General features: G+C 56.9%; 3 protein-coding genes across 5 annotated transcripts; 1 reads left to right on the plus strand and 2 right to left on the minus strand.

The window, feature by feature from the left end:
- Positions 1-4424: 4424 nt before the first annotated feature.
- Positions 4425-18935, plus strand: PLP2 (proteolipid protein 2). The gene is made up of 5 exons (XM_031945100.1): positions 4425-4679; positions 5638-5793; positions 5969-6069; positions 7705-7715; positions 18924-18935. The coding sequence occupies exons 1-3, from the start codon at positions 4521-4523 to the stop codon at positions 6065-6067; spliced, it is 414 nt and encodes a 137-aa protein (XP_031800960.1). The 5' UTR covers positions 4425-4520; the 3' UTR covers positions 6068-6069; positions 7705-7715; positions 18924-18935.
- PRICKLE3 (prickle planar cell polarity protein 3) lies at positions 6614-11239 on the minus strand. 2 transcript variants are annotated; one of them, XM_031944305.1, is made up of 8 exons: positions 11129-11239; positions 10739-10824; positions 10405-10588; positions 9494-9607; positions 9066-9203; positions 8266-8469; positions 7938-8124; positions 6614-7677 (listed from the first exon to the last, which is right to left on the minus strand). In XM_031944305.1, exons 1-8 carry the CDS (start codon positions 11168-11170, stop codon positions 6854-6856), a joined length of 1779 nt encoding a protein of 592 aa, XP_031800165.1. In that variant the 5' UTR covers positions 11171-11239; the 3' UTR covers positions 6614-6853. The 2 variants fall into 2 exon arrangements, with proteins under 2 accessions (XP_031800165.1, XP_031800164.1); XM_031944304.1 differs by having other exon boundaries at positions 10739-11201.
- Positions 12734-21371, minus strand: SYP (synaptophysin). Of its 2 annotated transcripts, none has more exons than XM_031944316.1 (7): positions 21190-21371; positions 18537-18602; positions 15545-15669; positions 14651-14849; positions 14367-14561; positions 13871-14172; positions 12734-13645 (listed from the first exon to the last, which is right to left on the minus strand). In XM_031944316.1, exons 1-6 carry the CDS (start codon positions 21205-21207, stop codon positions 13876-13878), a joined length of 900 nt encoding a protein of 299 aa, XP_031800176.1. In that variant the 5' UTR covers positions 21208-21371; the 3' UTR covers positions 12734-13645; positions 13871-13875. The 2 variants fall into 2 exon arrangements, with proteins under 2 accessions (XP_031800176.1, XP_031800174.1); XM_031944314.1 differs by lacking the exon at positions 21190-21371 and adding an exon at positions 19858-19971.
- Positions 21372-27905: the final 6534 nt, after the last annotated feature.

The following is a 27905-nucleotide window of genomic DNA, read 5'->3' on the forward strand; positions in this document are numbered from 1 at the left end:
TGACTGAAAGAAAGGTGAATCTGCCAGTTTAGAGAGAGTTCCGTTCCAAATGTTCATACGGATTAAATGGGCCCCACCTGTGGGAGAGCTTTCTGAACTCCCACTGGTCTGTTCAGCCAGAGTCAGACATATTGTCAACTTTGACCTTGACATAGCGATGCCATTTTGGTCCTCTTCTAGAGAACCTCTTTTCCTGCAGGGTAAGAGAAGTTTCTGTACCCCTATTCAATGTAATTTTCTCTTTGAGCCAATTCTGATGAGAATGAGGTTCACTCACTGCCCTTCACCTCCCTCTCTTCCCCTCCACTGTAAAAGCTTTTTCTTGCCTCTTTTTTCATGGCAGATAATTCGCACCATTCCACTTCTCCCTTTCCTTTTCTCCCAGCACATTCCTCTTTCATCCCTTAATCACATCATTAAAAAAAGAAGAAGAAGAAAAAGAAAACATATCATCCCTTCGGATTCAACTCACACCTGTCTATATAAACTCTTAACTGCCATCATAGAGAAAGTTGTAAGGAGTTTCAAGTATCATCCTCCCATATAAGAATGTAAACAGATAAACCTTATTAACTTAATAAGGTTTATCTGTTTACATTCCTAATCACCTCCTTGTGTTTTCCAGAGTCCTGTATTTGAAAATCACATTTTCCCTTCAACACCGGTCTTTTCATCACAAATGCTTGGAAATCCTCTATTTTGTTGATTGATCACCTTTTCCTCCAAAGGATTATATACTCAGTTTTTCTGATTGCACTCCCAGCTCCATTGCTCTCCAGAATACCATATTCCAAGCTCTCTGGTCCTTTAATATAGAAGCTGCTACATTGGGTGTGACCCTGACTGTGGCTCCACTATACTTCAATTGTTGCTTTCTGGATGCAATATCTCCTTGGCTTCTCTGGAAGTCCCAGAATGTGACGATAATATCTCTGGGAGTTTTCATTTGGAGATCTCTTTCACAAACTGAGCAGTGGATTCTTACAATTTCTATTTCACCCTCTGGTTCTAGAATGTCAGGAAAGTTTTCCTTGATAACTTCTTAAAAGATGATATCCGGGCTCCTTTTTTGATCATGACTTTCAGATAGACTAATAATCCCCCCAGTAACAAGTTCTTCCTTACCCGGAACTGAAATGTATCTTGCGGTCACTGTCTCCCAATTTAATCTAGCAGACATGAGGTGATTGCTGCGTATAAGTTCCTGGAGTAGACACGGAAAAGTCAAGTCAACAAGCATATACGAAGTGCCCACTCTGTGCTAAATCCTGAAGGTACAAAGAAAAACCGAAACAAAGTCCCAACTCTCTAAGAGTTTGGTCTAATAGCTAATAAAGATGAGATGGAAGAGACAGTGAAAAGGAGGAGGAGAGGGTACTCTCACATGCTAGCAGACTCTAGAAGGTGAAGGATGGTGGGTCTGACCCCTTTTTCCCAATGGGGACGAGTTTCTTGGAGAAACTCACCAGTGGGGAAATGGGTCTGGTGAGAGATGTCTGATGACATATAGTAAGATAGACTTAGAGATTGAGGTTCAGTAGATTAGGCTACACAAAGATGAATGGAAAGAAATCTGGGAGCTGGCAATCACTGACCCGTGAGGAGGTTGGGAAAGGCCTCCCTCCTGCAGAAAAGCCATGACGTCTGGGCTAAGCCTTCAGACTGCAGAGGGGGCCCAAAGTGAGACAGGAGTGGGGGGCCATTGGCCCATTGGAGCTGAAACCTGATGTGGAAAGGTAATTGGGGGACAAGTTGGGAAAGGCTAGAAAAGCCCAGCCAAAAGGTTTGATTTGGATTCTAGAGGAAATAGTCGAGTGACACAGCCATTTATGCATCTTAGGAAGCTGCAGAGGGAATGGGGCAGAGGAGGGGAGATGCCGGATCTCTTCTATTTAGCTGCTTTTTTCTTTACCAAAGAACATGACCTCACACACAGAAATGGCTAATGGGGAGCTGATCCCTAAGATGAGGAAATAGTAGGAAAATACCAAGTCGCTCTGGATGATTTTGTCCCCTTTTTCCTGTGAATTTAGGCTGACTGTCCTGGTACCTGGAAGATAATGAGAAATGGATGAGGTACCTCCCAATTGGAAAGAAAAGGCAAGCGTTCTGATCTTCCAGAACCTACCCGCAAGACACAGGCCAGCACACTTGCTGTCCGTTGCTAGGAATGGATCACAAAAGCCATGAATGGGGAACATCCTTCTTTAAAAGGGATGTGTGGATTTTGGAGAGCAAGACTGAAATGCTGTTTTTTCACATGATTTATGACCCAGTCATTGGCAGGAAGCCTGCAGATGGAGTTTGCTGAGATTCCTGTACGATGTTTGGGGCATAACTCCTATTTTTGGTCAGGAGAAAATGGAGAAGCACGGACCATGGGTCCTCAAACTACACCCGCGAGCCAGATGCGGCAGCTGAGGACGTTTATCCCTCTCCCCCAGGACTAGGAAGTTTCTTTATTTAAAGGCCCACAAAAGAAAGGTTTTGTTTTTAGTATAGTCTGGCCTCCAACAGTCTGAGGGACAGTGAACTGGCCCCCTATTGAAAAAGTTTGAGGACTAGACAATAGTCCCATTTTCAGATGGTGGATTCAGAACTAACTGGCTGGCCAGAGACAAAAATGAATCCTTTAAGACTCAATGTGAGTTCGGTAGGAGGTCTTCTGGAAGTGCTGTAGGGCTCTATGCCTAGCCATAGGCTGCTTCATCTTTTAATTTTTTCATTGGGGTGAACTGAACAAAACCATCGCAATACTCAGTGGATCTGCTTAGAGTGCTGAGCTGAAGTCATACGATAAAATGCGACTGGGGATGATTGGGAAACCAAACGTATGGGTTCAAATAATCAACTGGGAGTAGATGCAGATACGGGGGCGGCCCGATAAAGTTTCGGGGTCTCTATGAACCAGCCAGCATGGGCCAGTCAGCTTTACTTTGTCCTTCCTGGTCAGGCCACATCTTTGGGATCATCTCCACCTTGGGGCGGTATGGTTTAAGAAGGGCTTTGGAGAACTGGAGAGTGTGGAACAGGGAAGGACCTCAAATGTCTGTCATATGGGGATCAATTTAAGAAGCAGAGAATGTTTCGCCTGAAGGAAAAAAAAAAAAAAAACACTGAGGGGAGTGGGGGAGAGGTCCAGGAAAAGACTGAAAAGCTTGCTTCTCCACCTGAAGGGTGACCCTGTAGAAAACACAACTATTAGTTCTGTTCAGCCCCTCCTGAGAGCAGAACCCGGAGCGGTGGATCACGTGGCCAAGACACAAACGGAGGCCTGGCGGGCAAGCCTTCTGGACCACTGGAGAGGTCCCCGGGTGGCAGGCCAAGTCGGCCTCGCTCAAGGTGCTAAAGCAAAGGCAGAGAGTCGGGCACTTGGCAAGTCCCGATCCTAGCGAGGGCCCTTTTGGGATGTGGGTCGGCTGAGGACTCCTTTAGGGTCTCCCGCTCGGTCGTTTCAAACCTTGGTGACCCGGAGGATGGCCGTGTTCTCCACAGAAATGGGGAAGTGCTGAAGAGATCTGGGCCCAGTGAAGAAAACAGGAAGGTCTGTGGATGTGTCGGCTTTGCAAGGTTATGAAATACACCGACTTGGCGGGATGTTCATCTGGCAAAGGGGGATGAAGGCAGCCAGGCCCCAAGGAGAGCTCTCGCGGGCCGACTCTCAGAGGGACAGAGGGAGGGGGTGAGGTCGGGGGCACGGGCCGAGGGCTCGGCCTGTTCCTGGACATCGGGGCTCCGAGTCCTCTTGGGGACAGCCCTCCCCAAGAGGCCCAGGACTTGGGGAGGGTTATGGCTGGGGTTGGGAAGTAGTAGGCAAGTCTGGAGGGGGGGGAAGAAACTGTCAGTCAGGGCTTAGGTGCTTTTTTCTCCCGTGAGTCTTCTCCTTTAGTCCTTTCCTATTAGTAGGAGCTTTTTTCTCCCATTGGTGGATTGTTGCAGCTTTCCTCCTGTGTCTCCTGGGGGAGAGGGAGGGGGAGGGGGAGGGCGCGCTGTAGCTAAGTGGATTTTTACGGTAGACCGGGCAAAGTCAACTTCCCTCAGTTCAGGCCCCAAGAATCCCCGCTGCCCACTGGGGAGTGAGCCTCCCATCGCCCGGGCAGACGGGCGTCCTCAGGAGGGAAGCGCAGCTGTCCCCGTCCCTCAGGCCGGCCGGCCGGCTCGGCCCATTCTGCCTTCCCAGGCTCCCACCTCGGGAGGGAGCGTGCGTTTCCCCTCCCCTGGGCCAGGAGGGCCTCCCCGCCCGTTCTGAGTCCCCTCCATATAGGGAGACAGGAGCGGCGGCCCCGCCCTCACCGCTCCCTCCCTCCCTCTCGCCCAGAGGTGGTGATTCACGCCGGAGCGGGGCAGGGGTGGGGTGGACAGCAGCCGCACCTACTTCCTACTGGGCGGCGGGGGACCCAGGTTGTCGGGGATCGCCCGCGCGGCTCGAGCTGTGGGGCAGCGTCCAGCGCTTCCCAGGCAGGGAAGCTCCGGGAAGGAGCCTGTGAAGCGGCGCCTGCCTCTCTCCCCGTGGCCCCAGGATGGCGGACTCGGAGCGCGGCGCGGCCCCGGACTGTTCGGCCGCCTGCAGCGCGTTCTCCCGAACCCGCAAGGGATTTTACCTTGGTCGAGACGGTGAGCGCCCCTGGGGCGGGAGGAAAGCTGGGGCTGGTCGGATGCCTGGAGCGCCTGCGGGCCGGGTGGGGGCTGGTCTCGTTGCCGTTGGCCAGGAAAGAAGGGTGTGTCTGAGCACGTGGAGAGGAGGAGGAAGGAGCAGCCCCAGGGGCTCCGTGGATGGGACGAGGGCCCCCACTCCATCGGATCTTCTCCCTAAACGTGTGACCCCGAGAATGGGGAGGGAACGGGGAGAAAGGGGGAAACTGAGGCCGCATGGAGACCAAGAGAACTTTTTCCTTATGGCCCGGTGAAGTGGAAAGGATGGGGAGAGAAAGGCTAGGTGAGCCGGGCGAGGCTGGCTGGGTAGGGCGGGGCGGGAAGCCAAAAAAAAAAAAGAAGGGTGTGTCCCCCCTTCAGAAACCCGCGGTCTGTCTCCTTCCTCCCTGCTGTATTTTCCTCCCTGGGTTCTTTCCCTCCCCTCCCCCCGCAGGCCTCGGGTGCCGCTTGTTTACCTGGGCAACACCCCACGACCGCCCCCGGGATGCTCCCTCTGGCCTTCCTCCCTCGCTGGTCTCGCTCGATGCCTGCTGGGAGATCGCTCCCCCCCCCTCCATTTTTCTGGGCTGCTGGGGGCAAGGGAGGCTGCCGGCCTGTGGCTCTTGCCTCAACTTCCCCTCCCCTTCTCAAACGACGACATCTCGAGCCACCTGTGGCTCTCCCCTCCCCCCCCCACTTGAATCCGAACCGGTTGATTCATTCGTTCCTTCCTTCATTCCCGGATGCATCCGCTCCCGTCCAGGCTCCCCACGGGCCCCCGGAGCTCCCTATTTTGTGGCTGGGGCGTTGGTGGGCCTGGGGCAAGGGGGGGGGGGAATGGGAGCCCAAGGCCCTTGGGTCCAGATGGCAACTCGGGCAGGTTCCCTGTCAGGGGGAGGGGAAGGGTTGCCTGGGAGAAGTCTTGGCCCAAGCAGCGCCCCCTATCGGAGGGCTGGCAGGCGGTGGGGTTCCAGCTGGGCCTTGTCCCCCCTGTCCCCGAGCCAGGTGCTGTGCTTGGTGATCTTCATCTGTTACTCGGCCTCGCGAGTCGCGGGCTACCTCAGCGTCCCCGTGGTGGAGATGGTCCTGGCCGCTGTCTTCTTTGCCATCTTCATGTTCAATGTCCATCACCAGCTGCAGTTCATCAACTGGCCCTGGACTGTGAGTGCTCCTGGGGGTCGGGGTGGGGGAGCAGGAAGGCCACACCTGCCCGGGAGGGCGGGGGGGGGCGGGCTTTCCCCAGATCCCACCGGCCGCCCTGAGGATCGCTGGGCCATGGCCGCCTCCTCAGTGTCCCGACTTACTCATGCTTGCCCTCCCACCTCTCCACATGAGGGACTTCTTCCGGGCTCTACTGTTCTTGTCCTCTTCTTCATCACCTCACTCATCACCGTCATCAGAAACACGGATGCTCAGAGCACAGTGGGAGGGGTAGCTTGGGCATTCCGCGCTTTCTTCAGCGGCTGGGGGGGGTGGCTAAGCAGCCGCTGCTTCTACCCCTGGCCTCAGGTGCTGGGACGGGCACCATGGCTATGCGCTACGAGCTTCTGCAGCACCTTCCAGACCCACGAGCGCAACCCCGGCCACGTGAGTTTCTGAGGCTGGAGGACCGGGGCCGGGGTGAGCGCCAAGGCTCTTCTTCATTTTCCCATCCTTCCCCCCACAGAGTCTCCAGACGGCCCCTCCTAGCGGTGATGTGGCCACTGTGGGCTTCCCAAAGGAGGTCTAGAGGGGCCTCGGGAGAAGCCTCAGAGCTGTGGATCTCCCTCCTGCCCTCCTGCTCCCGAGCTTGTGCGCCATCCGCAGCCGCCCACTTCTTCTGGAGAAGTGGGCGAGAGCTGGGGGGCAGAGGGCAGGAGGAGGAATAAAAGGGTAATAATATCAGCTCTTCTGTTAAGCGTGAGCCTCATTGGGGGGCAGCAGAACATGGGGGGAGAGAATGGGGGGGCAGCTTAACAGAGACACTTTCTGGAGCCTCAAAAACGTGAAAATAATCCTTTTAATGAGCAGAGCCAGCCTGCCAAGGATGGCACAGAGAACACTCTAGAGGTCCGGGGGGGGGGGCCGGGCAGCCAGAACACGGACCCCAGGGTGGTAGAAGAGGGACGTGGAGAGCTTTAGCCAGCATCTACTCCAACCCCCATTTATAGCTGGGGAAAATGAGGCAGAGAGCTCTGTTCCAGGTCTCTTTGGTATGGGCACACCCGAGACAGGCCGGGCCTCAGGCCACGATGCAGTTCCTGTCCCTGTCTTGGTGTTGGCTCTGGCTCCGAGCCTGCCTGGGAGGCCCAGGGGGAGGCCCCCACTTCTCTTCCTTCCCCTGAGGACCCAGAGTGGCTCTCCGTAGAGCCGGGGGCAAAGGAATGGGCTCCCCAAGGAAGTAGCCATCTTCCTCTGAGTCAGAGGAGGAAGAGAGGGAAGAAGAGGAGGCCCAAGCCGAGTCCCACTCCAGGTGGTTACGGTGAGGCAGCCTCTGAGGCCACCGCCTCCTCCTCGGACAGGGCCGAACCCGAGGGCTGCATTGAGGCAGAGTGGGAGGAGGAGGGTCCCGGAGCCGCTCCCTCTCCTCAGAAGCTTGGGCCTCAGGAGGTTCTTGAAAGCTGACCCGGAGTTCCCCTCGCCGGCAGAACGTGGGGCCCTCAGAGGTGGCCGTCGGGTCCGGGGGAGATGCAGGCCGAGGGGCCGGCCGTGGGGGCCGACGAGGAGGAGGATCCACCCGGCGGAGGCCCAGAACGGGCATGGAGTGGCGCTGTGGAGCCGCCCGGTAAAAGTGGCCACACTCTCTGCCTGCCAGGGATGCCGCCCTCGAGCGGGCCCGGAGCGCTGTCGCGGTGGGAGCCGGGCGGTAGGTGGCGGCGGCCTCCCCTGCTGTCGGCGCCGCCTCTGCCCGAGCGGGAAGACTGCAGGCCCGAGAGCAGAAGATCTGCCCTTGCCTGGGCAGAAAGGGCTCCCCCAGCAAGGGCCGCCCACAGCGGCAGCAACTGAAGCAGCTTTCAGAGGCGTGCCAGTGCTGCCCGCCGTAAGTCATCTGGCCCTGCTCCATCCCTGGCCGGGAGAAAAAAATAGAGCGTCGGGGCTGGTGGCTGCTGGGAAGAAAGGGGAGGAGACCATAGCTCCCTCCTCCCGGTTCTCTTTTTCCCGTAAGGTCGAGATCAGGAGCGAGGCCCTCTAGTCACCCCTCCTCAGCCTCTAGGCTCCGGGCTCAGTGGTCCAGAACCTCCCCAGCCAGCGAGCAGAGGCCCAGGAAAGCCTGGAAGCAAACCTTCATTGTGCTTCCTGGGGCTGCATGGGGGCACCTTCCTCACCAATACGCTCTCCACAGCTGTCGCAGTACTGGGTGTGCCGGGCCTCGTAGCAGGACCCACAGTGGGGTCGGCTCCCCCTCATCACGTAGCGCTGCCCCCCCAGAGGCCCCTCACAGTCAAAGCAGCAAAAGTGTCGGATGTGCCAGTGCCGGCCTTCAGCCTCTGTGCATTCAGCCGCAAAGATGATCTGGGGTTCCGGAGGGTGGGAAGGAGATGACAGGGAAATGAGCGGACAGCAGAGCCAGGGGGCCCATGACCAGCCTCTCCCTGCTGCCCTGGGTCTGCGGGCCCCACCCCCCACTAAGCCCCTCCCCGTCCCCTCAGATACTTCGTCGCAGGCTTGGCAGCGGGGCCGAAGGCACTCGGCATGGTGGCGCCCGCAGTAGATCTTCCCAGCCTGGTAGAAGTAGATGAGGTCCACCAGCAGCTCGCCACAAGTCGCACAGAGGAAGCACTGGGGGTGCCAGCAGGTCCCGTGGCCGGCTCGGCTGGCAAACACGGCCAGATCTCCTCCTCCGATCTGCTTCCCGCACTAGGGAAGGGCACGAGCAGGGCGCCGCATGCCAAGAAATCGGAGCAAATGAGAGCAGGCGCTCTTCCGGGGCAGCTCTGCTCCTGTCTCTTCCCCTGTGGCCCTGGCACACAGCGGGCGCTTCACCCATGCCGGCCAACGGTCTGCCACAAAGCGTGTGCCGCCATAGGGCCAGAACGTGAGACCGTGGCCCCTGGCCCCTGACTCCTCAAGGGCTTTGCCCTTTACTAGGGGAAAGACCCACAGATCCAACATTCACCAAGTCCCTCCCAAGCCTATTTGGGAGGAGGAGGCCCTAGCAGTTGAGGGGGTTGGCTGGGCTCAGATCCAGCCGGGTCTCCTGGAAGACACAGCGCCCGAGCCTGGATTTGAGGAAGCAGGGTGGGGGCATGGGGGCCTTTAGGACCGACGGGACGGCCCGCACAGGAGGATGAAGGTGGAAGCAGAAGGTGGCAAGGGCCATTTAGGCTGTGTATGACTTTTGGAGGGCATCAGTGTGGAATGGGGCTCAAAAAAAAAAAAAGAAACGGGCACTCCCAAGTGATCCCCGAAGCCAGAGGGAGAGGGCGGCACAAGGGGGGTGCGGGACCTCTCACCTGCTCACAGATGGCCCCAGTGATGGACACTGGGAAGGCTCGCACAGCCCCCCGGCCCAGGTTTTCCCGTCTCCGCTTCTGGCTGAACAGCTTCAGTTCCTTCTCTTCCTCCTCCTCCAGCGCCGCACAGTACTGGGCCTGACGAGGGGCGTTGAGGGGGGACGCTTCTAAAGCCATGTGACTCCCCCACTGCTGCTGACTCAGCTCCCTGAGCTGGGTGCCTTCCACAGAACCCAGCGGGAGGGGAGGCGGACCCCCCACCGTCTCAAACACCGCCCCCCCCATGTGGATGCCCCAGCCGGTCCCCAGCTTCTCCCTCCCACCCTGCGCCATCCCCGTGGGGCTCACTGGGGCTCTCCCTCGGCTGCCCCTCCCGCTCTCTGCCCTCAGACTCAGTGAAGGCCCACTAGGGAAGGAGGGAATCTCACCTCACTGTCATGGGGGGGGAGCTGTCGAAGCAGCTGTTGAACCCGGTACCTTTCCCCAAGGCTGTTCACATAAGGAACTTTGTCCTCGGGCAGGCAGCTGAAAAACTGGTCCACCTGGAAACAACTGAGGGTTAAAGAGCGAAGGAGAAGCCACCATAGGCACAGGGTCACTGGGGGGGGGCTCTCTGCCCCCCAACTCAAGCACGCTTGGTTCCACTGTCCCCCAAACTCAACCCTAAACCTACCCGCTCGGGGACTTTTAGGGCAAATGGCTCCCAGCACAGAAACCTGAGCAAGTGCCGACTCCGGGCAGGACTGGCGCCCGGGCCGGGCCCTGCCCCTCTCTGCATTTCAGGTTTCTGCAGCTTGGAACATGTGGGCACTTAATGAGTCTGCCTGACCCAGTCTGCTTCCCCCAGAAGCCTCTGCTCTGGGAGCATCCAGGAGAAATGGGTGTCCGGAGAGGGGCGGAGCTTGGGCTGGGGAGCACAGTTGAGTCAGAGGGGCTAGAACTCTGGGAGAACTCTACTGTCCACGGTGGAGGGAGGGGGAAGGCAAGGGGAGGGAAGGGGCACTGAACCGGTGCTTATTGGATGCCCGGAGCCGGATCTCAGTGGATCCAGCCAACAGCCCGAGGAGGAGCCGCTGGGACACCTGGTGGACAGGATTGGTGACCTCTTAGCCCAGTGGTGGGAACATGGGAAGCTCCTCGGAAGTCACCTGTTCCCCATTAGGCAGGGGTGGCGGGGGCCAAGGTCACTGGGCTTATCTTAAGGGACAGCGCAATCCCAGCATCCAGCATCTCAGCACCCCCCCCCCCCCCCCCCCCCCCCCCAACACACAGCCAGGGGAAGCTGAGGCCCTGTGGGTGGCCGAAAAAAGTCCCATTGCAGTGGAAGGCTGGAGGTTACCTGCTCGGGCCCGAGGCCCGGGGGCACCCAGGCATACTCCTCCAAGGTGCAGCCCATGCGGGCGTCGGACAGGGAGTGCCACTGGAAGTCAGAGGTGAGCTGGGCCATGAGCTGCTCCAGGTCCTCGGGGACCCCGGGCCCGGTGTGCTCCTCCCGGGAGCACTTGCAGTGCTGACAGATCTTCCTGTGGGAGGCCGAGCTTTGGGTCTGGCCTTCGGTGCCCCCTCCCCGCCCACTCTCCAGAGCCCCACCCAGGGAGTCCTTCCTCCCCTCCGTGTGACAGGTGTGGAAACTGAGGCACCCCTCCCCCTCAGCAGCCTCCAGGGGCCCTCACCTCCAGCCATGCACCAGGAAGCCAGGACACTGGTCCCCGCAGCTGTTGCACGGCCTCCCGGAGCCCGGGTCAGGAGACTCAGGAGGCTGGGGGCAGACAGGCCGGGAGAAGCCCTCAGCTCCGCCCACCCCCACCCCGCCCTCCTCTTCCTTGATTTCACCTTGTCCCAGAGAGAAGCGGGGTGGGGGAGAAGGGGCGCGCGGGGGGGGGGGGGCCTCTCTGCTTCCCACCTGAGCCTCCATTGCGCCATTCCCCTCCCTCCCGGGGCGCCCCGGCCCGCCCCGGCCCGGTAGCCATCTCCACCCTGCTGGGAGCTGGAAGCCCCGGACGCCTGGGGCCCCGGCCCCGTGAGGGCCAGCTCTTTCCCCCGACTGGCCCGCGGCTGCTTACCCCTCGTCCGGAGCGGCGCCGGCGGGATCCTCGGGCGAACATGGCCACCGCGGGCGTCAGTGACTCCCTCTCGGCCGCCCCCACCGCCCTCCGGCCGCCAGGACTCCTCCCCCTGCTCCTCCCTCTTCTCCTCCCTCCTCCCTCCTCCCTTCCTCCTTCCCCTCCCTCCCTCGGTCTCCCTCCCCTCCCTCCCTCCCTCTCCCTTCCTCCTCCCCCCTCCCTCCTGGCTCCTCCGGGGACCCTCTCCCTTTCCCTTTCCCCTCCCTTCCCCCCCCATCCAAGTCCCTGGGGCAGACCCTGGCCCAGGGAGGGCCTCTCGGGGCCGGTGGGGGGGGGGAGGGGGGCCCCTTTCCCCTCCCTCCGCCCCAGAGATCCCTGAGGCCCTGGCCGGGCCTCTCGGTGGGTCGGGCCCAGTCCCGGCCCAGAAGCCCCAGGCCCGAGCCCTTGGCGGGCCCCTTTGTCCCCTGTTGCTGTGCCCTAGGAGAGGCGCCGCCTGGGGCCCCGGGCCCCGGGCCCCCTCCCCGGTACTGAAGGCCCCGCCGCCCCGCCAAGAATCCGTTGGCTTGCAGGGAGTACCCATGGCTGTGAAACCCGAGGAGGGGGAGGCCGGGGGCCTGGACAGTATGGGGCCCTCTGAGCCCTCCACCGGGTGGGAGGGTGTGGGTGGCAAAGTGGCCAGAGGAACTGGCTGACTGGGCACAAAAGCCGGCCCTGGGAAGGAGGGCCCGAGGCCAAAAAACCCCAGTGGCCAAACTGCAAATTGGAGGTCCCTCCCGGTGCTTGTAGAGGGGTTTTTGGCCCCAAAGCTCCCGGCCTCAGAGACCGGCGGAATTGGGCACAAGCCCTGCCCTGGCCCGACAGCCTTCAGGTGCCCCCCGGCAGTGCTCCCAAACAACCCCCCCCCAGCTGTGCCCAAACAGTGCTTTAAGAGTTGTGCTAGGTGTGACTGCGTTTCCCTGGGTGACTTCGGGGCTCACGCCATGGGGGCCAGCCTTTCTTCTTGGCCTACATGGTACTCAGCGCACTCAGGGGCCCCAGGACTAGAGGTGAGGGGGAACCCACCCCCACTGAGAGGAAGGACCGTGGGAGCCACATGGGCACTAGACCCAGGCTCGCTCGTGGCCTAAGGCCACGCTGGTAGTTAGGAGCCTTGGCTCCTGGGTGGAGGGGGGGTGCTTTCTAACTTCCAGGCACCCTGTTGATTCCAGGACTGGCCTCCCAGCATCCTCTCAGCAGGGAAGCTCCGAGCCTCATATTCTCAGGCAAGAACAAAAGGAGATGAGTCAGGGGCTGAGTAGGAACGAGCAGCGCTCCTCAACCGCCCCCCACTAGGCCAGACAAGCGAGGACACGGCTCTGGAGCACGCACGGTCAGGGTCCCCCCTTCCTGACACGGGGCAGGCCGCACCCCCCACTCAGAAGGCAGCCGGGGGAGCGGGGTGGCCTTCCAACGGGAGGAGCGGTACTTCAGGGGTTCAAAGGAACCTCAAGGGGCAAGGGGCAACTTCCTAAGAAGTGACTTGGGAAACCAACCCCCCCCCCGGCCCCATTCCTTCCTCTTTGCCCACCCCCTTCCCTCGATTCCCAGAGAAGAGACAAACCAGGGTGGGCTTGGTACATTTTATTTTGAGGGGACGGGAAGAGAGAATCCACGGAGCGGGTGTTTCCCCAAAAGGCGAGGGCAGGAAGGAGAGAAGGGGGAGGGCCACAAAGCTGGACGACATAGACACACGGCACGGGCACCACCAGGGGTCACGGATGCGGGAGAGCAGCAGAGAAAGGGGGGAGAGGGCCGGGGAGAGGAGGGCGGGGCCAGCAGGTAGGGCTGGGGTGGGCAGGGTTGCCCCTCGGATAGGGCCTCCTCAATCCTGGTGGGGCCGCGGGTGCCCCCCTTTGGGGCCCGGGGCCACGGCCGCCCCGGACCCTCGCTTCCTGCCCTTCCAGGAGCCTCCCCGGCCTGGCTGAGCCCACCCCCCCGGCCTCTCCTTTCTCTAAGCTACCAGTTCACTAAGAGTCCGCTACTTGCTCCCAACCGGGGCTTTATTCTGAGTCCAGCTCCTTGTCGAGTCCTCCCCAGGGAGATGGGGGGGTCCCTGCTCCGTCCCAGCCCCCTCGGCCTGCATCCCAGGAAAGGAGAGGGGTGGAGGGGGAAGGGCACCAAGCATCACCAGGAGTGGGGAGGGGTCCGGCTTGGGGAGGATCATCCGGTTGGTCTGGCTCCCATTCCCCAGACTACAAAGGGGCATCTTGGGGGCAGGAGAATGGGCGAGGGGTCTCCAGACACATAAATAATATATCTTTCTATGGAATATATATATATATTATATAAACATCAAAGACAACTAGAATGTCCCCCAGGGTGGGGGAGGGGAGTAGGATTGAACTGGGGTTTCTAGGCAGGCTCTGATATTCCCCACTATGCACACACACACAGGCACACGTGCACTCGCCACACACTGGAGGGCTTCCTGCAGGAGGTGGCAGAGGGGACTGCTTCACTCCCCACCCTGCTTGCAACCTAGAAAGAGACAGAGACAGAGACAGAGAGAAAGAGACAGAGAAAGAGAGACAGAGACAGAGACAGAGACAGAGACAGAGACAAAGAGAGACAGAGACAGAGAACGAAAAATGGAGAGAGGGAGACAGAGAGACAGAGACAGAGCGTGAGCACCGAGCTGGTTGGAACCCTCCAGGATGCCGAACCCCACCCCCACCTCCTGAGCCCCTGACGCGAGCCACTCACCAAGCCTACATCTGGTTCGAGAAGGAGGTGGGGGCTCCCTGGGGGCCGTAGTCTGCGGGCTGGCCCCCGTAGCCTCCCATGCCGCCCGCAGGCTGCCCGTAGTCGGGCTGGTAGCCGCCCTGGGGCCCATAGCTGCCGGGACCCTGGCCGTAGCCCGCCTCCCCATAGCTGTCTCCCGGGGGAGCCGGCTGCTTCTCGGGGGCGGGGGGCTGGGGGCGCAGGAACGGGGCGGACCAGCCGGTCTCCTTGAACACGAACCACACGTTGCCCAGCCACAGGACCAGATTGAGGAAGCCAAACACCTGTGGGGGACAGAGGGGACGGAGCTTTTGCCAGACCCCTTCCCCCATCCCCTTGGGCCCTCCAGCTCCTCTCCCCATCCAAGCCCCCCTCCCCCCCCCCCGCAGCTCTGGAAACTCCCAGAATGCTACCGGGGGGGGGTTCCTGAGAAGCCCCTTCTTTTGGATGGCGGGCTGGGGGCGGGGAGCCATCTCACCACTGAGGTGTTGAGGCCAGAGGTCACAGGGTCCCTCAGTTCCTTGCAGGACACGCTGGGCTGGGAACAGATGCCGCTCATCCCCTTGATGATGTTCTCGGGGTCGGTGGCCATCTTCACGTCGGACAGGCCCTTGGCCCAGGCGGACGAGCTCACCAGCCACAGGAAAGCGAAGGCCGCCGTGACCAGGAAGTCCTAGGGGGAGGGGAGGGAAAAGGGGTTGAGGGGGCTCCCGGGGGCTCGGCTCGGGCCCGGCCGGGGGTGGGGGGCCGCCGCTGACTCACGATCATGGGGCCCTTGTTGTTTTCTCTGTACTTGTCCTGCAGGAAGATGTAGGTGGCCAGGGCGCCCGTGGAGTAGAGGAAGGCGAACACGGCCACGGTGACGAAGAACTCGGCCGACGAGGAGTAATCGCCCACCAGGAACACCTTCTTGGAGCCCGCGTTCTGACAGGTGGGGGCATCGAAGTACACTTGGTGCAGCCTGGGGGGCGGGGCAAAGCCACAGTCAGGCCTGGGGGCCTCACTGCCTGGCGTCTGTCCTGGGGGGGCAGGGGAAGAAGGGAAGGAGGGAAGGAGAGAGGAGGGAGGGAGACAGACACAGAGAGGGAGAGATGGAGGGAGGGGGAGAGACAGACACAGACACACAGACACACGGAAACAGAAGCCGGGCAGAGATGGGGACGGAGCTCAGGCCGTTCAGGGGCAAAGGGTGTGGTGCTTCCCAGAATGGCCTCTACTCTTCTGTGAGAGAGGCTGGGGTGTCCCGCCGTGCTCCCGGCCATTCCCTGCATTCTCCTCCCAGGGGGTCCCATCCAGACCTCGGGGTGGCCCCCATGGAACGGAGACAGAGCCATGAGGGAGGCAGAGTGAGGACGGTGGGACCGAGAAGAGCAAATGTGGACTCAGTAACTGCAGATGACACAGAACAGGGACCACGGGAGTGGCAGCGGACAGATGTGGAGACCAGGAAAAGGGGACGGAAGGGGACGGGGAGGGACAGGAAAAGCTCCCAAGGGAGCGAGATCTGGGGCCTGCCGGGCCATAGATGTCCCAAGTAAGTCGGTGCTTTTGTCAGGTCTCCAATGAGCTGGGGGGGGGGGGGAGGACCCAAGCAAGGCAGCATGTGGAGCCAAGGACCCCTGGGCACAGGGAGAGCCTGGGGGGGGGCGCGGGCACCTGAAAGGGTAGGCGAACTCCACGTCGATGCTGAGCTGGCTCTCACTGCGGTTGGCACATTCCACGCTGAGCTTCAGCTCCCCCGTGTAGCTGCCACAAGTAGCGAAGGCGAAGATGGCGAAAACCTTGGGTGGCAGGAGAGACACAGAAAGGTGGTCACAGATGCCCCGAGAGGGAAGGGCTCTCGGGGCTCAGCCGGGGTCTCCCCACCCGAGCCAAGAGCCCAGTTCCGACGTTCTTGTCAGCGGCCCACTCGAAGCTGCCTGGTGAGGGCCCCCCACAGCCCACGGGGAAGTCTCTTCCGCTTTGGGACGGCCGAGATGACCGACAAGCTCCTCTTCCTGTCGGCTGTGGCCTCCTCCCCGGGCCATTAGGGCCCATCGTTCCGCGGCATGCTCTAAAAGCACGGAGCGGGTCCCGGGATCCCACCTGGCGTACGCCATTAAAGGTACGACTGGTCTATGGCAGCAAAAGGCAGGGCCCACCTCCCAGGCCGGCCCGGCTCCAGCGAGCCCCCCTGCTGTCACCGCCATCCCCCTCAGGTGGGTAACCTGGACGGTGAGGGGCAGTCTGCTGAGGTACCGCGCCCAGGTTTGCATGGTGCTTTTTGTATTGGATTTATTTACTACTGTGCCCCCGTTACGTTCAGAACGCCTCTTTTTAACATCCGTTTTGTAAAATCCCCACCCACAATTCAGAAACCACACGTGAAGTTTCTCGTATTATTCTTGTGGGGAAGATGGAAAGGTTTGGGTCAGGCGGTGATACGGCAGGCCCAGGAGCAGCCGTTAACGGTTCACCGTCAAGTGGGCAGGAAGTCCCTACTGGAATGCTCACCGGACGGGTGTCTGGCCCCGGCCTGGGTCCTGTTTTTACCGGGGAATTGAATAAAGGCCTAGCTGGCCTGCTTAGCAACCTGCAGATGGTACCGAGCTGGAAGGGCCACAGCTGACAGAGCAGACGACGGGCACTCGGGGTCCGCAAACGTACGGACAGGTTAGAGCCTCTGACCGAGGCTGAGACAAAAGACCATAGAAGTCATCGGACTTGGATTCCCAAGCCGGTTGGATGACGGTCATTTGAGCCTAACCCGCGAGGCTGAGGGGTGACACGGAGCAGCCAAGAGGGTGAACGGCTCCGGCTTCTGCCCTGCTCGGAGCCCAACAAGAAGACCTGGGAACCAAAGTCTAGGGAGGACAGTGAGAAGCCAGAGCGTCGCCAGGGGCAGCTGAGGAGGAGGAGGGGGACTCGCGATCACGCCAACCTAACGCTGAGCTTGGAGCCAGATGATGGGAAGGGCCGGCCGGCCCGCAGAACTAGGGGGCTTAGCTTCGCTCCGCTTGGCACCCGGAGGGCGGAGTCAGACTGGGCTGGATGTCAGATCACAAACCCAAAGCTTCAACTGTTCCTCTTTCTTTAACTGACCCTCAGAGGGCCTGGCTCCTCCCCATCCCCTACTCAGGCCCCCATGTGGATCCATTCCAGCTTTTCCACGTCTTTCTTACGTCTGGTCCCCAGAGCGGACACGGCAGTCCAGCCCTCCTCACCCTATACTTCACCAATTGACTATGAGCTTCGGGATGAAACTTTACATCGGACCCTGTTAGTGTTCGTTGGATACCCTAACTCGCTATCAGGATCACTGGATTTAGAGGTGGAAAGGACCTGATGTCAACCGGAAGGCCAGAGGAGAAAACCAAGGCCTTGAGAAGGAAAAGGTCTCACAACCACTGAACCACAGAGCTGGCATCTGAACCCTGGCTCTGGGACGCCAAAGCTTCTAGCTCATCACAATGGTGATTTTTGAATTTTGATTCTTCTGGCCCCTCCCCGTTCAAGGTGAATCCCAAATTAATAAGCGACATTTCATCCAAGGCAATCCCAATGAACTCTGGGTAGAAAACGCCATCTTCATCCAGAGAGAGAACTATGGGGATTGAATGTAAATCAACACATGCTATGATCCCTTCTTTTTTCTGTTTTTTTCCCTCTCCCGTTGTTTTTCCCTTTTGTTTTGATTCTTGTCTCCCAGCATGATTCGTAAAGAAATATGGATTAAAAAGTTAATATACATGTAAAACAAAACAATGAATCAAGAAAAAACTATGAAAAAACCTACCTCCCCATTACTTTTTGCATTAAGAAAAATAAACACCATTTGATGGCTTATTTCGAAAAAAACAAAAAACCCGAATTCTCCAAACCTCAAACCACTGTCATGGAGCTCAGTAGCCATCTATTCCAACCCAGAATGTCAGGATTTCTCTCTTTCCCTTTCCGTCTCTCTCCCTCCGTTCTCTCCCTCCATTCCCTCCCTCCCTCCTTCCCTCCCTTCGTTCCTTCCTTCCTTCCCTCCCTCCATTCCTCTCTCCCTCCCTCCCTCCCTTTCCCTGCTCACCTATTTCTGTACCCCTCCCTTAAACACCATCTCTCCCAGCCATGCCCCCCCAACTTCCCCCTCCTACTTCTCCTGGAGGGTCCCCCTAGATCTCTCCAACATCCAGGGGCTGAGGCCAGAGACCCCCTCCCTCCGGGATGACCTTCATCTGTCGTTCGTTACCGGGAACTGAGCCACGTGACCATCTCCAAAGCCACCCCAGGGGCCCCTCCCGGCCCCCCGCCTTCCATCTTAAGCATGAATGCGCCTTTGCCGAGATCCGGGTATCCTCACTCCTTGGCTTTGGCCAGCTTCGGGCAGCTGCCCTCTCTGGCCTTCCCTCCTCTCACCCGATGGGTGGCCGGGCAGATGGCAGATGGCTCAGCCATCCTTGGGCCCTCTCCTCTCCTAATCCAGGATAAGCCACGCCCTACCCTCTATTCCCATCTCTGCCTCCGAAGGTTGAGAGTGGATTAAGTGGGGCCCTCCCTTCTCAGCTTTTCCCATGGATCTGTTCCAGATCAGAATTAGTTGGTTCTTGCCCCCTTTGGGAACCAGAGAGAACCGGCCCCCCTCACCTGATCCCTCCAGAAATTCTGTGTCAAAGAAACTCACCCATTCAAGTAACTTGAGAAAGCCCAGGGGCTCCTTGACCACTCGGAACTGACCCCCAGCCACCAGCTGTAGACATAAGAAACCATAAGGAGGAAAGATAAAAGGGAAAATGGAGATTACAGGAGGAGAGGAAAAGGGATGGGGAGGGGGAGAAGGCAAGGGCCGATGAAGGGGGAGAAGAAAAAACTGGCAAAGAGGGAAACGGGGAAGCAAGAAGCCCTGAAGAGAGGCAAGGAGGTGGGGGCAGGGCAAAGAGGAGAGCAGCCCTTTGGGGGGGGGGCATGAGCACAGGCTGCTGACCACTTTCCCAATTCTCCCCCGGGGCTGGCCCCTGCAAAGAGCCCTGCTCCCAAGCAGGATGATTTGGGTGGCCTGGGAGAGGGGGACCCACCCTCCTGGGTCAACTGCAGTTTCTTCCCAGTCCTTTCACTGCCCCTTCAGCCTTGCTCTAATTCTGCCTCCTGTCAGGCCAACTTCTCGGCTCCACAGAAGGCCCCCCCCACAATCCTCTTTGCCTTCCGAAGCTCTTCCGACTCTGACTCTGGGATTTCTCCATCTCCCTCCCTCTTTCTCCTACCTAGTCTTTCTAGGCCATCTGCTCCTGCATGATCTGGCCATTTCCCTCCCCAAATTCATCCCCCATCCTCCAGGATTCCTTCCAGGATTTCTCCCTTCACCTTCCCTGAGCCCCTCTATCTTCAGGAGCCTTCCTCCTCCTCCTCCTCCTCCTCCTGCTCCCAGATTTCTACTTTCATATCCCCAGCCTTATTATCTAACCCCATCCCCACCCCCACCGTGCTCTCTCTAAGACCTCCCTCCTCTGCCAAGGTACCCCGCCGCCATTTCCATGCTCTGTATTTGAGCCCTTCCTTCTGTCGGATGCTCTGAGATGTCTCTCTCCACCTCCTCCCAGTCCCACTGCCGTCCCCCAGCTGCTGGATGGGCGTCTCCCTTCCTCTGGGCCAGGATATGGGGATGCATTTCTATCTCCATCCCGGGCTCTCTTTGGATCTCCCTGTCTCTCCCTCCTGCCTGGTCCCCCTCCCTCCTCTTTCTCCCCTACTCCCCCAAATGTAGACTCCTCTTTGACAGAGAGGTCCCTGCAGTTGCTGAGCCACCCAGCCCCCGAGCCCATCCCTTTCCTTCTAGATGACCTTCAGGATTTCTCTGTCTCTGAAATGGCGGCCTCGGAGCCTCTCCCCACTGCCAGATAGCCTCCACATCCATCCTTCTCAATTATCTTCCAGTCCCCACTGCCTCCACTTCCTGACCAGCTCCTCTTCTCCCCGGCAATCCCCTGAAATTCCCCACCATCTCTCACTTCCAGGGCCGTTTCCTCCTCCTTTGTCCCGGCTGCCTTTTGGGATTTCTCGGCCTGTCCCATCTGCATCCCTCCACAATCTTTGCTTTTCCGCCCTTCCCTTCCTCTCCTCTTGGATGCTCCCCCCTCCCCTTTTCCAAGTTTTGTTCTTGGCCTTTACCTTTTCAAGGTCTGCCTTTGGCTTCCCTTTCCCAGGTGGGGGTCCCCAGGTTTTCCTCTTTCCCAAATCCTCTGCCTTGCCCCTAAACTCGCACCCCCCAGGTTGTCTCTGTATTTATTGAATGTCTCGGGAACTATCATTCTCTCCTTCCTCCCATCCCTGGAATCCCATTTGCCTCCTCATTTGTCCCCTCCCTTGTTGCCCTTCCTTTTTTCCTCCTGGCCGTCCTCTGAGGTTTCTCCCTCACCAACTGTTCATCATGACTAGTCAACTGGGCCTTCTCTGTGTCCTCTGAGATTCATCTCCCCTCTTCCCCACCTTTCTCGCTTCTAGGGATCCTCTTCGGCTCTCACCCCCCTCCATGCACCAGCCCCCCATCCTCCTGGCACCTCCCGGGCTTGTTGCCTGGATTCCTTCCATCCTATCCCTGGATTGCCCTTTTCCCTGGTTTCGTCTTTCCCCGGTTTTCTTCAAATCTCCTTGCCCCGCCCCGCAAGGTCCCTCTTCCTCCCCAGGTTTTCTTTGGGATGGTTCCCTCCAGGCCCCTTTTTATCCTCCCCTCCTTCTTCTTGCCCCTTTCCCGCCCCATCCCCCTTCGGCCTTAACTTCTGCCATCCCAAACCCCCTTCTCCGGTTCCTCTTTTTACACCCCCCACCCGATCCTTTTCCCTTCTGTCCCCTTCCTCTCGGTTCCTCCCCTCCCTTTCCCTTTGGCCTTCATCTCCTGCCCTCCCGGGATCCCTCCCTGGTTTTTCCTTCTCATCTTTTTCCTCCTCCTCCCTTTCCTCCCCTCCCTTTTCCTTCTGGTTATTGCCCCCCCCCTTTTCTCCCGGCTCCTTTTCTCCTATCCTCCTCGGGTCCCTTTCCCTTTGGTCCTGCCCCCTCCCCTTTCCCTCTGGCTCCTTCATCTCCTCCCCCCTCCCTCCGCCCAGGTCCCCTTTTCTCCAGCTCCCCCAGCTATTGCCCACCCCAGATCCCCTCCCCTCCGGCTCCTTTACCTCCTGCACCCCTCTCCCCTCCACCCCCCGCCGCCCCGCCCTTTTGTTCATCTCTAGACTCCCCTCCCGGAGACCTCCGCCAAGGGGGAGGAGCGACCCCTGGGGCCCAGGAGCTAGATCGGGGCGGCTGTCCGTGGTGCTGAATCGCCCTCGGTCGCCTCCGCATCTCCCCACCTGGTTGAGCACGTCCATGGCGGCCTTTTGGATGCCCAGCAGCCGCCGCAGCCGCAGCCGCAGCGGGGGGAGGAGCAGAAGCAGTGGCAGCGGCAGGACGGGGGCGGAGCGCTACAATCGCTGGAACAGCCTCAGCTGCTCTGGTCCGCGCACCTCCTCCTTCCGCCTCTCGTCCCCCCCCCCCCCTCACTCCCAGAGCGCAGGCGCGTTAGCGCAAGGCAGCCGGGGAGGCAAGGGCAGGCGGCCCTCCGAGGGGTCATTGGCTGTTTCCGGAGTGGAGACGGAGCGGGTTTGGGCAGGGGCGCCTGGGGCCCTGAGGAAGGTGTCTTCCTAGGCCAGCTCCTCCCCCGCCCCCCCTCTTCCTCCCGGAGGCCCCCTGAGATCTCCTTCCCAGCTCTGCAAGGGGGCTCACAATGGCCGTCCCCCCAGAATCCCCTCTCGGCCCTCTTTTGGGGGTCATGCTTGAAGAGTTCGGTGGCCCCAACTCAAGGAGCTCTCCTCCCAGTGGAAAGGGAATGAGCCCAGGCTAGACGGGAGCCCAAACCCGCCATTTAACGAAGGTTCCCTGGGGCCCCCAGCTCAGAATGGTTGGGAAAGCCTTATTTTGTCAGCCCCTGGGAATTTGAGCAAAGTTTTTCTCGGCCTCCCTCCCCCCCCATTTCCAAGCAGTTTCTGGTTCCTTGTTCCCGACAAGCCAGGCCGCTTTGCCAACAGTTCTTTTCTTTCTCAGCACCCCCCGTCCCACGGTCCAGGCCTCTACACACCCTCCTTGTGTCTCCCCTAAGGACCTCCTTTCTTCCTGTCCGAATAAGGCAGCCCATTGGCCTGAAATGGGAATAAATCCGAATCAATCGGGAATAAATCCCTCACTATTTACTGCTCCCCTCATTGATGGGCAGTTTTCCAGGGCTGAAACTTTCAGTGAGGAACGAGTGTACTCGGGGCTCCTTTTTGACAGTAGGGCCACTAACTCCCCCTTGCAGGAAGAAAGAATCCAAGCCTGAATCTCTCATTATTGGACACTTTGACCTGACCCACATGAGCTCTGCAACTGCCATCACTGAACCCGCTTCTGCCCTCTGGAGCCAAACAGGTTACGGCTTTTCCTCGTCACCTTTGTGTGTCAGCTCTTTTTCGGGTCAAATATCCCAGTTCCTTCAAACCCTTTTCAGGGGATGTGCTTATTAATGTCCTTTTGCCAGAAATGAGCCGAGGACGATGGGACCGGCGCATCCTTCATCCCGGCGGCCATCCCGCTGCCCATTCATCCGGAGCCGGGAGCCGAAAAAGCCGGGACGGGAGCGGCCGAAGCGCTCCCGAGCCCGGTGATGAAGGGCCTGTTTGCGGCCATTTTTGCCAGTCAGAATTCAGGCTGGGGCCCCCTACCCGGCATAATCATTGCTTATGAGACCAAGTTTGCTGCCTTCACTTGAAACCTTTGATTTTCTCGGTGTGTCGCCTATACAAGCGGCCTTTGTTCACAGATACCCAAGACTAGGGATTTGTGGCTGCCTCCCTTCTTGAGGTCGGTGATCCCAACATTTCTTCTCCGGCTGAAATGATTCTACTATGTAGCAGCTTCCAAAATTGTAGCTATTAAGCACCTACGCACCTCACACCGTAGGAAGGAAATTTATCAGAGACTTTTACAAATTTTCAAATGGAATTAGAAACAAAGCAAAAATAGGGAGAGATCCCACTGAAATCTCAGATGGTGAGAGAAGAAAAACCTGAAGCAGATCAGCACTTGTGACTCTTGGAGGGTCCCGGGACCCTTCTATTTGGCCCCTCACCGCAGCTTCTCACACATCCCTCCGAGTGGACCCTGGGTCCCACGTCTAAAGAAAGTCACCGAGACCCTCAATGCTGCCATCACCGTCTCTGTATCGGTGGATGGTTTTTGTCTCCTCCCTCTCTCATAGGGTCGACCTGCAGACGCTATCTTCGAGCAAGCTGTACACTGGTTAAAATGGAGCTGATCTCGGAGAGAAGGCACTAGAAATAAGGGGGCATCAGAAAAGGCTGCTTTTAGAAAGCACGATTTCAGCTGGGCCCTGAAGGAAGCCAGCAAAGTCAAGAGGTGGTGATGAGAAGAGAGAGAATTTTATGTCTGGCTGGCAGCCAGTGGAAGTAGCCGGAGAGATGGAGTGTTTTGTTTAAGGAAAAGCGGGGAGGTCAGTATCACCCCGGACTGAAGGGGAGGGAGGGAAGAAAGAGACTGGACAGGTACTAGGGGACCAGGTCATGAAGGGCTTTACATGTCAGAACATCCTAGGATGACAGGGGGCCACAGGAGTCTATCAGGTAGGTAGCAATACAGTTAGATCTGGGACCTAGGAAAAGCACTTGGGCAGCAGAGTAGAGCAGGACTTTGAAACTTTTCCCACTCTTCATCGGAGGCATTTTTACTTGACCTGGGGTATGTAGGCAAATAAAATCGGTATAGAAATCCCTTACCCATGAGAAATCATGAAGCCATTTCTTTTAAAACAATTCTTTGGTGGGAGTGTAATTTTGCCATTTATTAAAAATGGAAGCAAATTTACCCACCAGTGAGATGAATATGCTTGGTTGTTTTTTATATAAAGAATTAAGACTCGGCAGAATATTTGGTATCTCTTGCTGATTTTTCACACCTCCCGCCTTCAGTTACGTGACCCCATATGGAGTTACAACCTTAAGAAGCTTTGGAGTAAAAGAAGGGAAAGGGCCCTGTTTCTGCACGAATGTTTGGGGCAGGTCTCTTTGTAGTGGCCAGAAAATGGAAACAGAGTGGCTGCCCATCCATTGGAGAATGGTTGGGTAAATTGTAGTATATGAAGGTTATGAAATATTATTGTTCTGTAAGAAATGACCAACACGATGATTTCAGAAAGGCCTGGAGAGACTGACACGAACTGATGCTGAGGGAAATGGGCAGGACCAGGAGATCATTCTATACTTTAACAATACTATATGAGGATCAATTCTGATGGACCTGGCCATCCTCAGCAAGGAGATCAATGAACAAAAGGTTTGGCAATTGTCAATGCTGAAAAATCACTCCTGCATATGACTTGTAAATAAAAAGCTATTAAATTAAAAAACAAAAACAAAAGAAGCTTTGGAGTCGAGGATGGATTCAAGGGGGGGACAGACCTGACTCAGGCAGAGCCCCCCCAAATGATCAAGGTATGAGGAGATCAGAACCTGCACCGGGACGGGGGGGGGGGGGGGGTGTCGGAGGAGAAAAGGGAGTATATTTGAGAGATGTGACAAAGATAGAAACAGCAGAACTAGGCAACAGATTGTCTATGGGAGGTGAGAGAAAATGAGGAGTCGGGGATGACACATAGATCACAAGTTGGGGATGGTAGAAGTGCCGGGGAAAGTAACAGGGAAGCTGCGGGGGGGGGGGGCGGATTGGGGGAAGAGCTAATGAATTCCGTTTGGAACACGTTGACTTGGAGATGTGTACATGAGATTTCCGCTAGGAGCTGAAGATGTGAGACTGGGGTCAGAAGGGAGCATCGAGCTGAACAAACGGATCCGTGCCTCATCTGTGGAGAGACAACGATCGGGTCCCGGGGAGCTGAGGCAGTCAGAGGGAGAAGGGGGCCCGGGACAGAACCCTGGAGGACAGCCGCCACCGGATGAAGATCTAGTAAAAGCAACTGGGGAGGAGTGCTCAGAGAAGTAGAAGGGAAACCAGAACAAAGCAGGGTTACGGAAACCTCTCAAGAGGAGAGTAGCAAGAAGAGAGGGATGGTGGACAGCGCCACAGGCTGCAGAGAGATCCAAAAGGGTCACAGCTGAGAAAACGCCACTGGATTTGGCAACTAAGAGATCATGAAGAGGGGCAGCTGGTGGCCCAGTTCAGCCCTGAAGTCAGGAGGACCTGAGTCCAAATCTGACCTCAGACACTCAACCCTTCCTAACTGGGTGAACCTGGGCAAGTCACTTAACCCCAATTGCCTCAGCAAAAAAGAAGATCATGCAAAACTTCAGGTCTTTTTTCTTTTCTTTTAAAATTTTGAATAGTATTTTATTTCCCCAAATACATGCAAAGGGAGTTCTTAAAGTTGACCTTTGCAGGACCTTGGCTTCCAGATTTTTCCCCCTCTCTCCCCCCTCTCAAGCAGCGCAGGGAGTAGGAAGGGAAATGGAGATACCTTTTCTAGACAGCCTTCAAAACCCGAAATGTGTTTAGGGAACAGAGGTATGAGATGAAATCCAGCATGGACGGGTGGATCTGGTGAGAGCCTTTTGGGGACGGGAGACATGAGGACCTTTTTTGGGCAGTAGGGCGATATCCAGGAAAGAGAGTGAAGAGAGCGAGTGAGATAGTGGGGTGATAGAGAAGGAAACTTGCTGGGGAAAGATGGGTTAGAACAGGATCACTTGTGCACATAGAGAAGTTGACCTTGTTTCTTCAGAAAACACAGGAAGAAGTCAAAGCGGACGGAGTGGGAACAATCCAAGACTGAGGTTTGCCAGGGCGAGGTCGGCGTTGTGGTAAGGGGGCATGGGACGGGGGAGAAGAAGTATGCGGACTTCAGCTGACTCACAATAGAGATCGAGGTAGATGGGGCAAAGTGTAACCGGTGCTAGGGGGACATCCTGGAAGACGGTTGGCGGCACCGTGCACAGAGAACTGGGCTGAGAGGCAAGAATCTGATTTTGGATACTTCCTAGCTGTGGGACCCTGGCCAAGTCACTTAATTTCTGCCTCAATTTCCTCCACTGTAAAATGAGAATAATTACAGCAGCTACCACAAAGGGTTGTTATAAAGATGGAATGGGATAACGTTTGGAAAGTGCTTGGCCCATAGTAGACACTGTATAAATGCTTCTCTTGTCCTTTCCTCTGGGGGAAAGAGCTGAGGGGTGGAAGGGAGAGGGAGAGATGGAATAATCAAAGATTTTGATCACATGATCACATTTTTGATCACATCTGACTCACGAACTCGGAGGTAGAGCATTAGGCTGACAAGAGCAAAGTGACGACCTCATCTGGTGGAAATGAGGTAGGGTCAAGGAGCAGATCGTGGCGACCGGGCAGACTGGGAACCTTGGGTGTTTGAGGGAGAGACGATGCCTTTGCATGAGAGCAGGAGTTGGGGCAGAAAGACCGGGAGCCTTGCCCTGACCTCCCTGGGCAAGAAAGGAGAGTATCCTGAAGGTTAGTAGACGACAGTCTCTGTCTCTGTTTCTTCCACCCCTCTCTTCGCTGTCTTTCCTCTCCTTCTCTTTGTCCATCTCAGGGTGGTGGTTGTTTTTAAATAACATTTGGGGTCTCCTCTGGGCAAGCTGGGGAAGTCCAGAATTCTCCGAATTTGGAAAAAACTCGTCATTGTCAAGGAAATACTCAATTTCAGTTAGACTTTGTGAAAATAAGGATTTCCATGAATCTATGCAAAGGGAAGTGAGCTGAGCAAGGACCGGAAGAACCCCCATGTCAGCCATGACTCCAAATGGAGAATCCAGCTTTACAAAGAATGAGCCTGCTTCTAAAAAAGAGGCGGGAGGTCATCCATCCAGGCGGGAGGGCGGATGTCCAGCTGGCGCAGTGCAGATTTTCACACTTTTTGATGTATCGATCATTTATGCTGTTTTTCTGTATCTCTTTGGGGGGGTGGTGGTGTCTAAAATGCTATTTATTTCATGGGGTAACTCTGAGGGAGGACAAAGGAAGGGATTCTAGGAAAAATTATGGGGATGGGGAAAAAAGACTCAATTAAAACTTGCCTAATTGAAATGTAGTTTTCCCACCTATATGAGGTCACGGACCTCTAGTAATCTATCCACAGACTTCTTGAAGGTCTCTGTTCAGAACCCTTGGTCTGGGGCAGAGCCAACATGGTGGACTAAAGACAGGAAATCACCCGATTCTCCCAAATTCTCATCCAGTGGCAAAAGGATGGCTCAAAATGGGTTCTGATGCAGCAGAAAGCACTGGCAGGAGACAGGAAAAAAATACTGAAGAAAATAGTGGAGGCTGAATGGCAAAGGAGGCACATAAAAAGCCCCCACCGGAGAGAAGAACCCGTTAAAGAGCAGCATTGGTCAAATGGGAAAACAAGTACAAAAATCTACCGAAGAAGAGAACTCTATTAAGTAAGGAACGGCTAGAGAAGTTGTGGTATATGATTGTGAGGGAATATTCTAATATAAATCTAAATATGTATGGAATACTATCTGCTATAAGAAATGAGGAACAGGATGGTTTCAGGAAAATCGGGGGAGACTCATATGAGCCGACGCAAAGTGGAGCAGAAGCAGGAGAACATCAGACACGGGACGTCCCATGAATGTCTTAGCTATTCTTGGCAATCTGGAGATCCGAGACGATCGAAGAAAACTTCATCCCCCTCCAGAGAAAGAACCCATGGACTTTGAATGCAGATCAAAACAGACTTTTTAAAACTTTATTATTTTTCTCTTTGGTCTTTACAACATGACTAATATGGAAATGGGTTTTTCCCGACTGCACTTGTATGACCTGTATCGGATTGCTCGCCTTAGGGGAGAAGGCAGGGAGAGATCGAGGGAGAGCTTCTAGAACTCAAAATAAAATTTTTTTTTTTAAAATGTAAAAAAAATGTTTTACGGGACGTTGGAAAAAAATAAAATTCTGCAAAGAAAAATAATCCTTGGTCTCGCTCGTATCTTCCCTTCCTTCCACGTTCCCCTCGTTTCCCTCTCTCTTTGTCTATGTAACTCTCAGTGTCTAGATG

Source organism: Sarcophilus harrisii, chromosome X (genome assembly GCF_902635505.1).
Source record: "Sarcophilus harrisii chromosome X, mSarHar1.11, whole genome shotgun sequence".
Classification (NCBI taxonomy): Eukaryota; Metazoa; Chordata; class Mammalia; order Dasyuromorphia; family Dasyuridae; genus Sarcophilus; species Sarcophilus harrisii.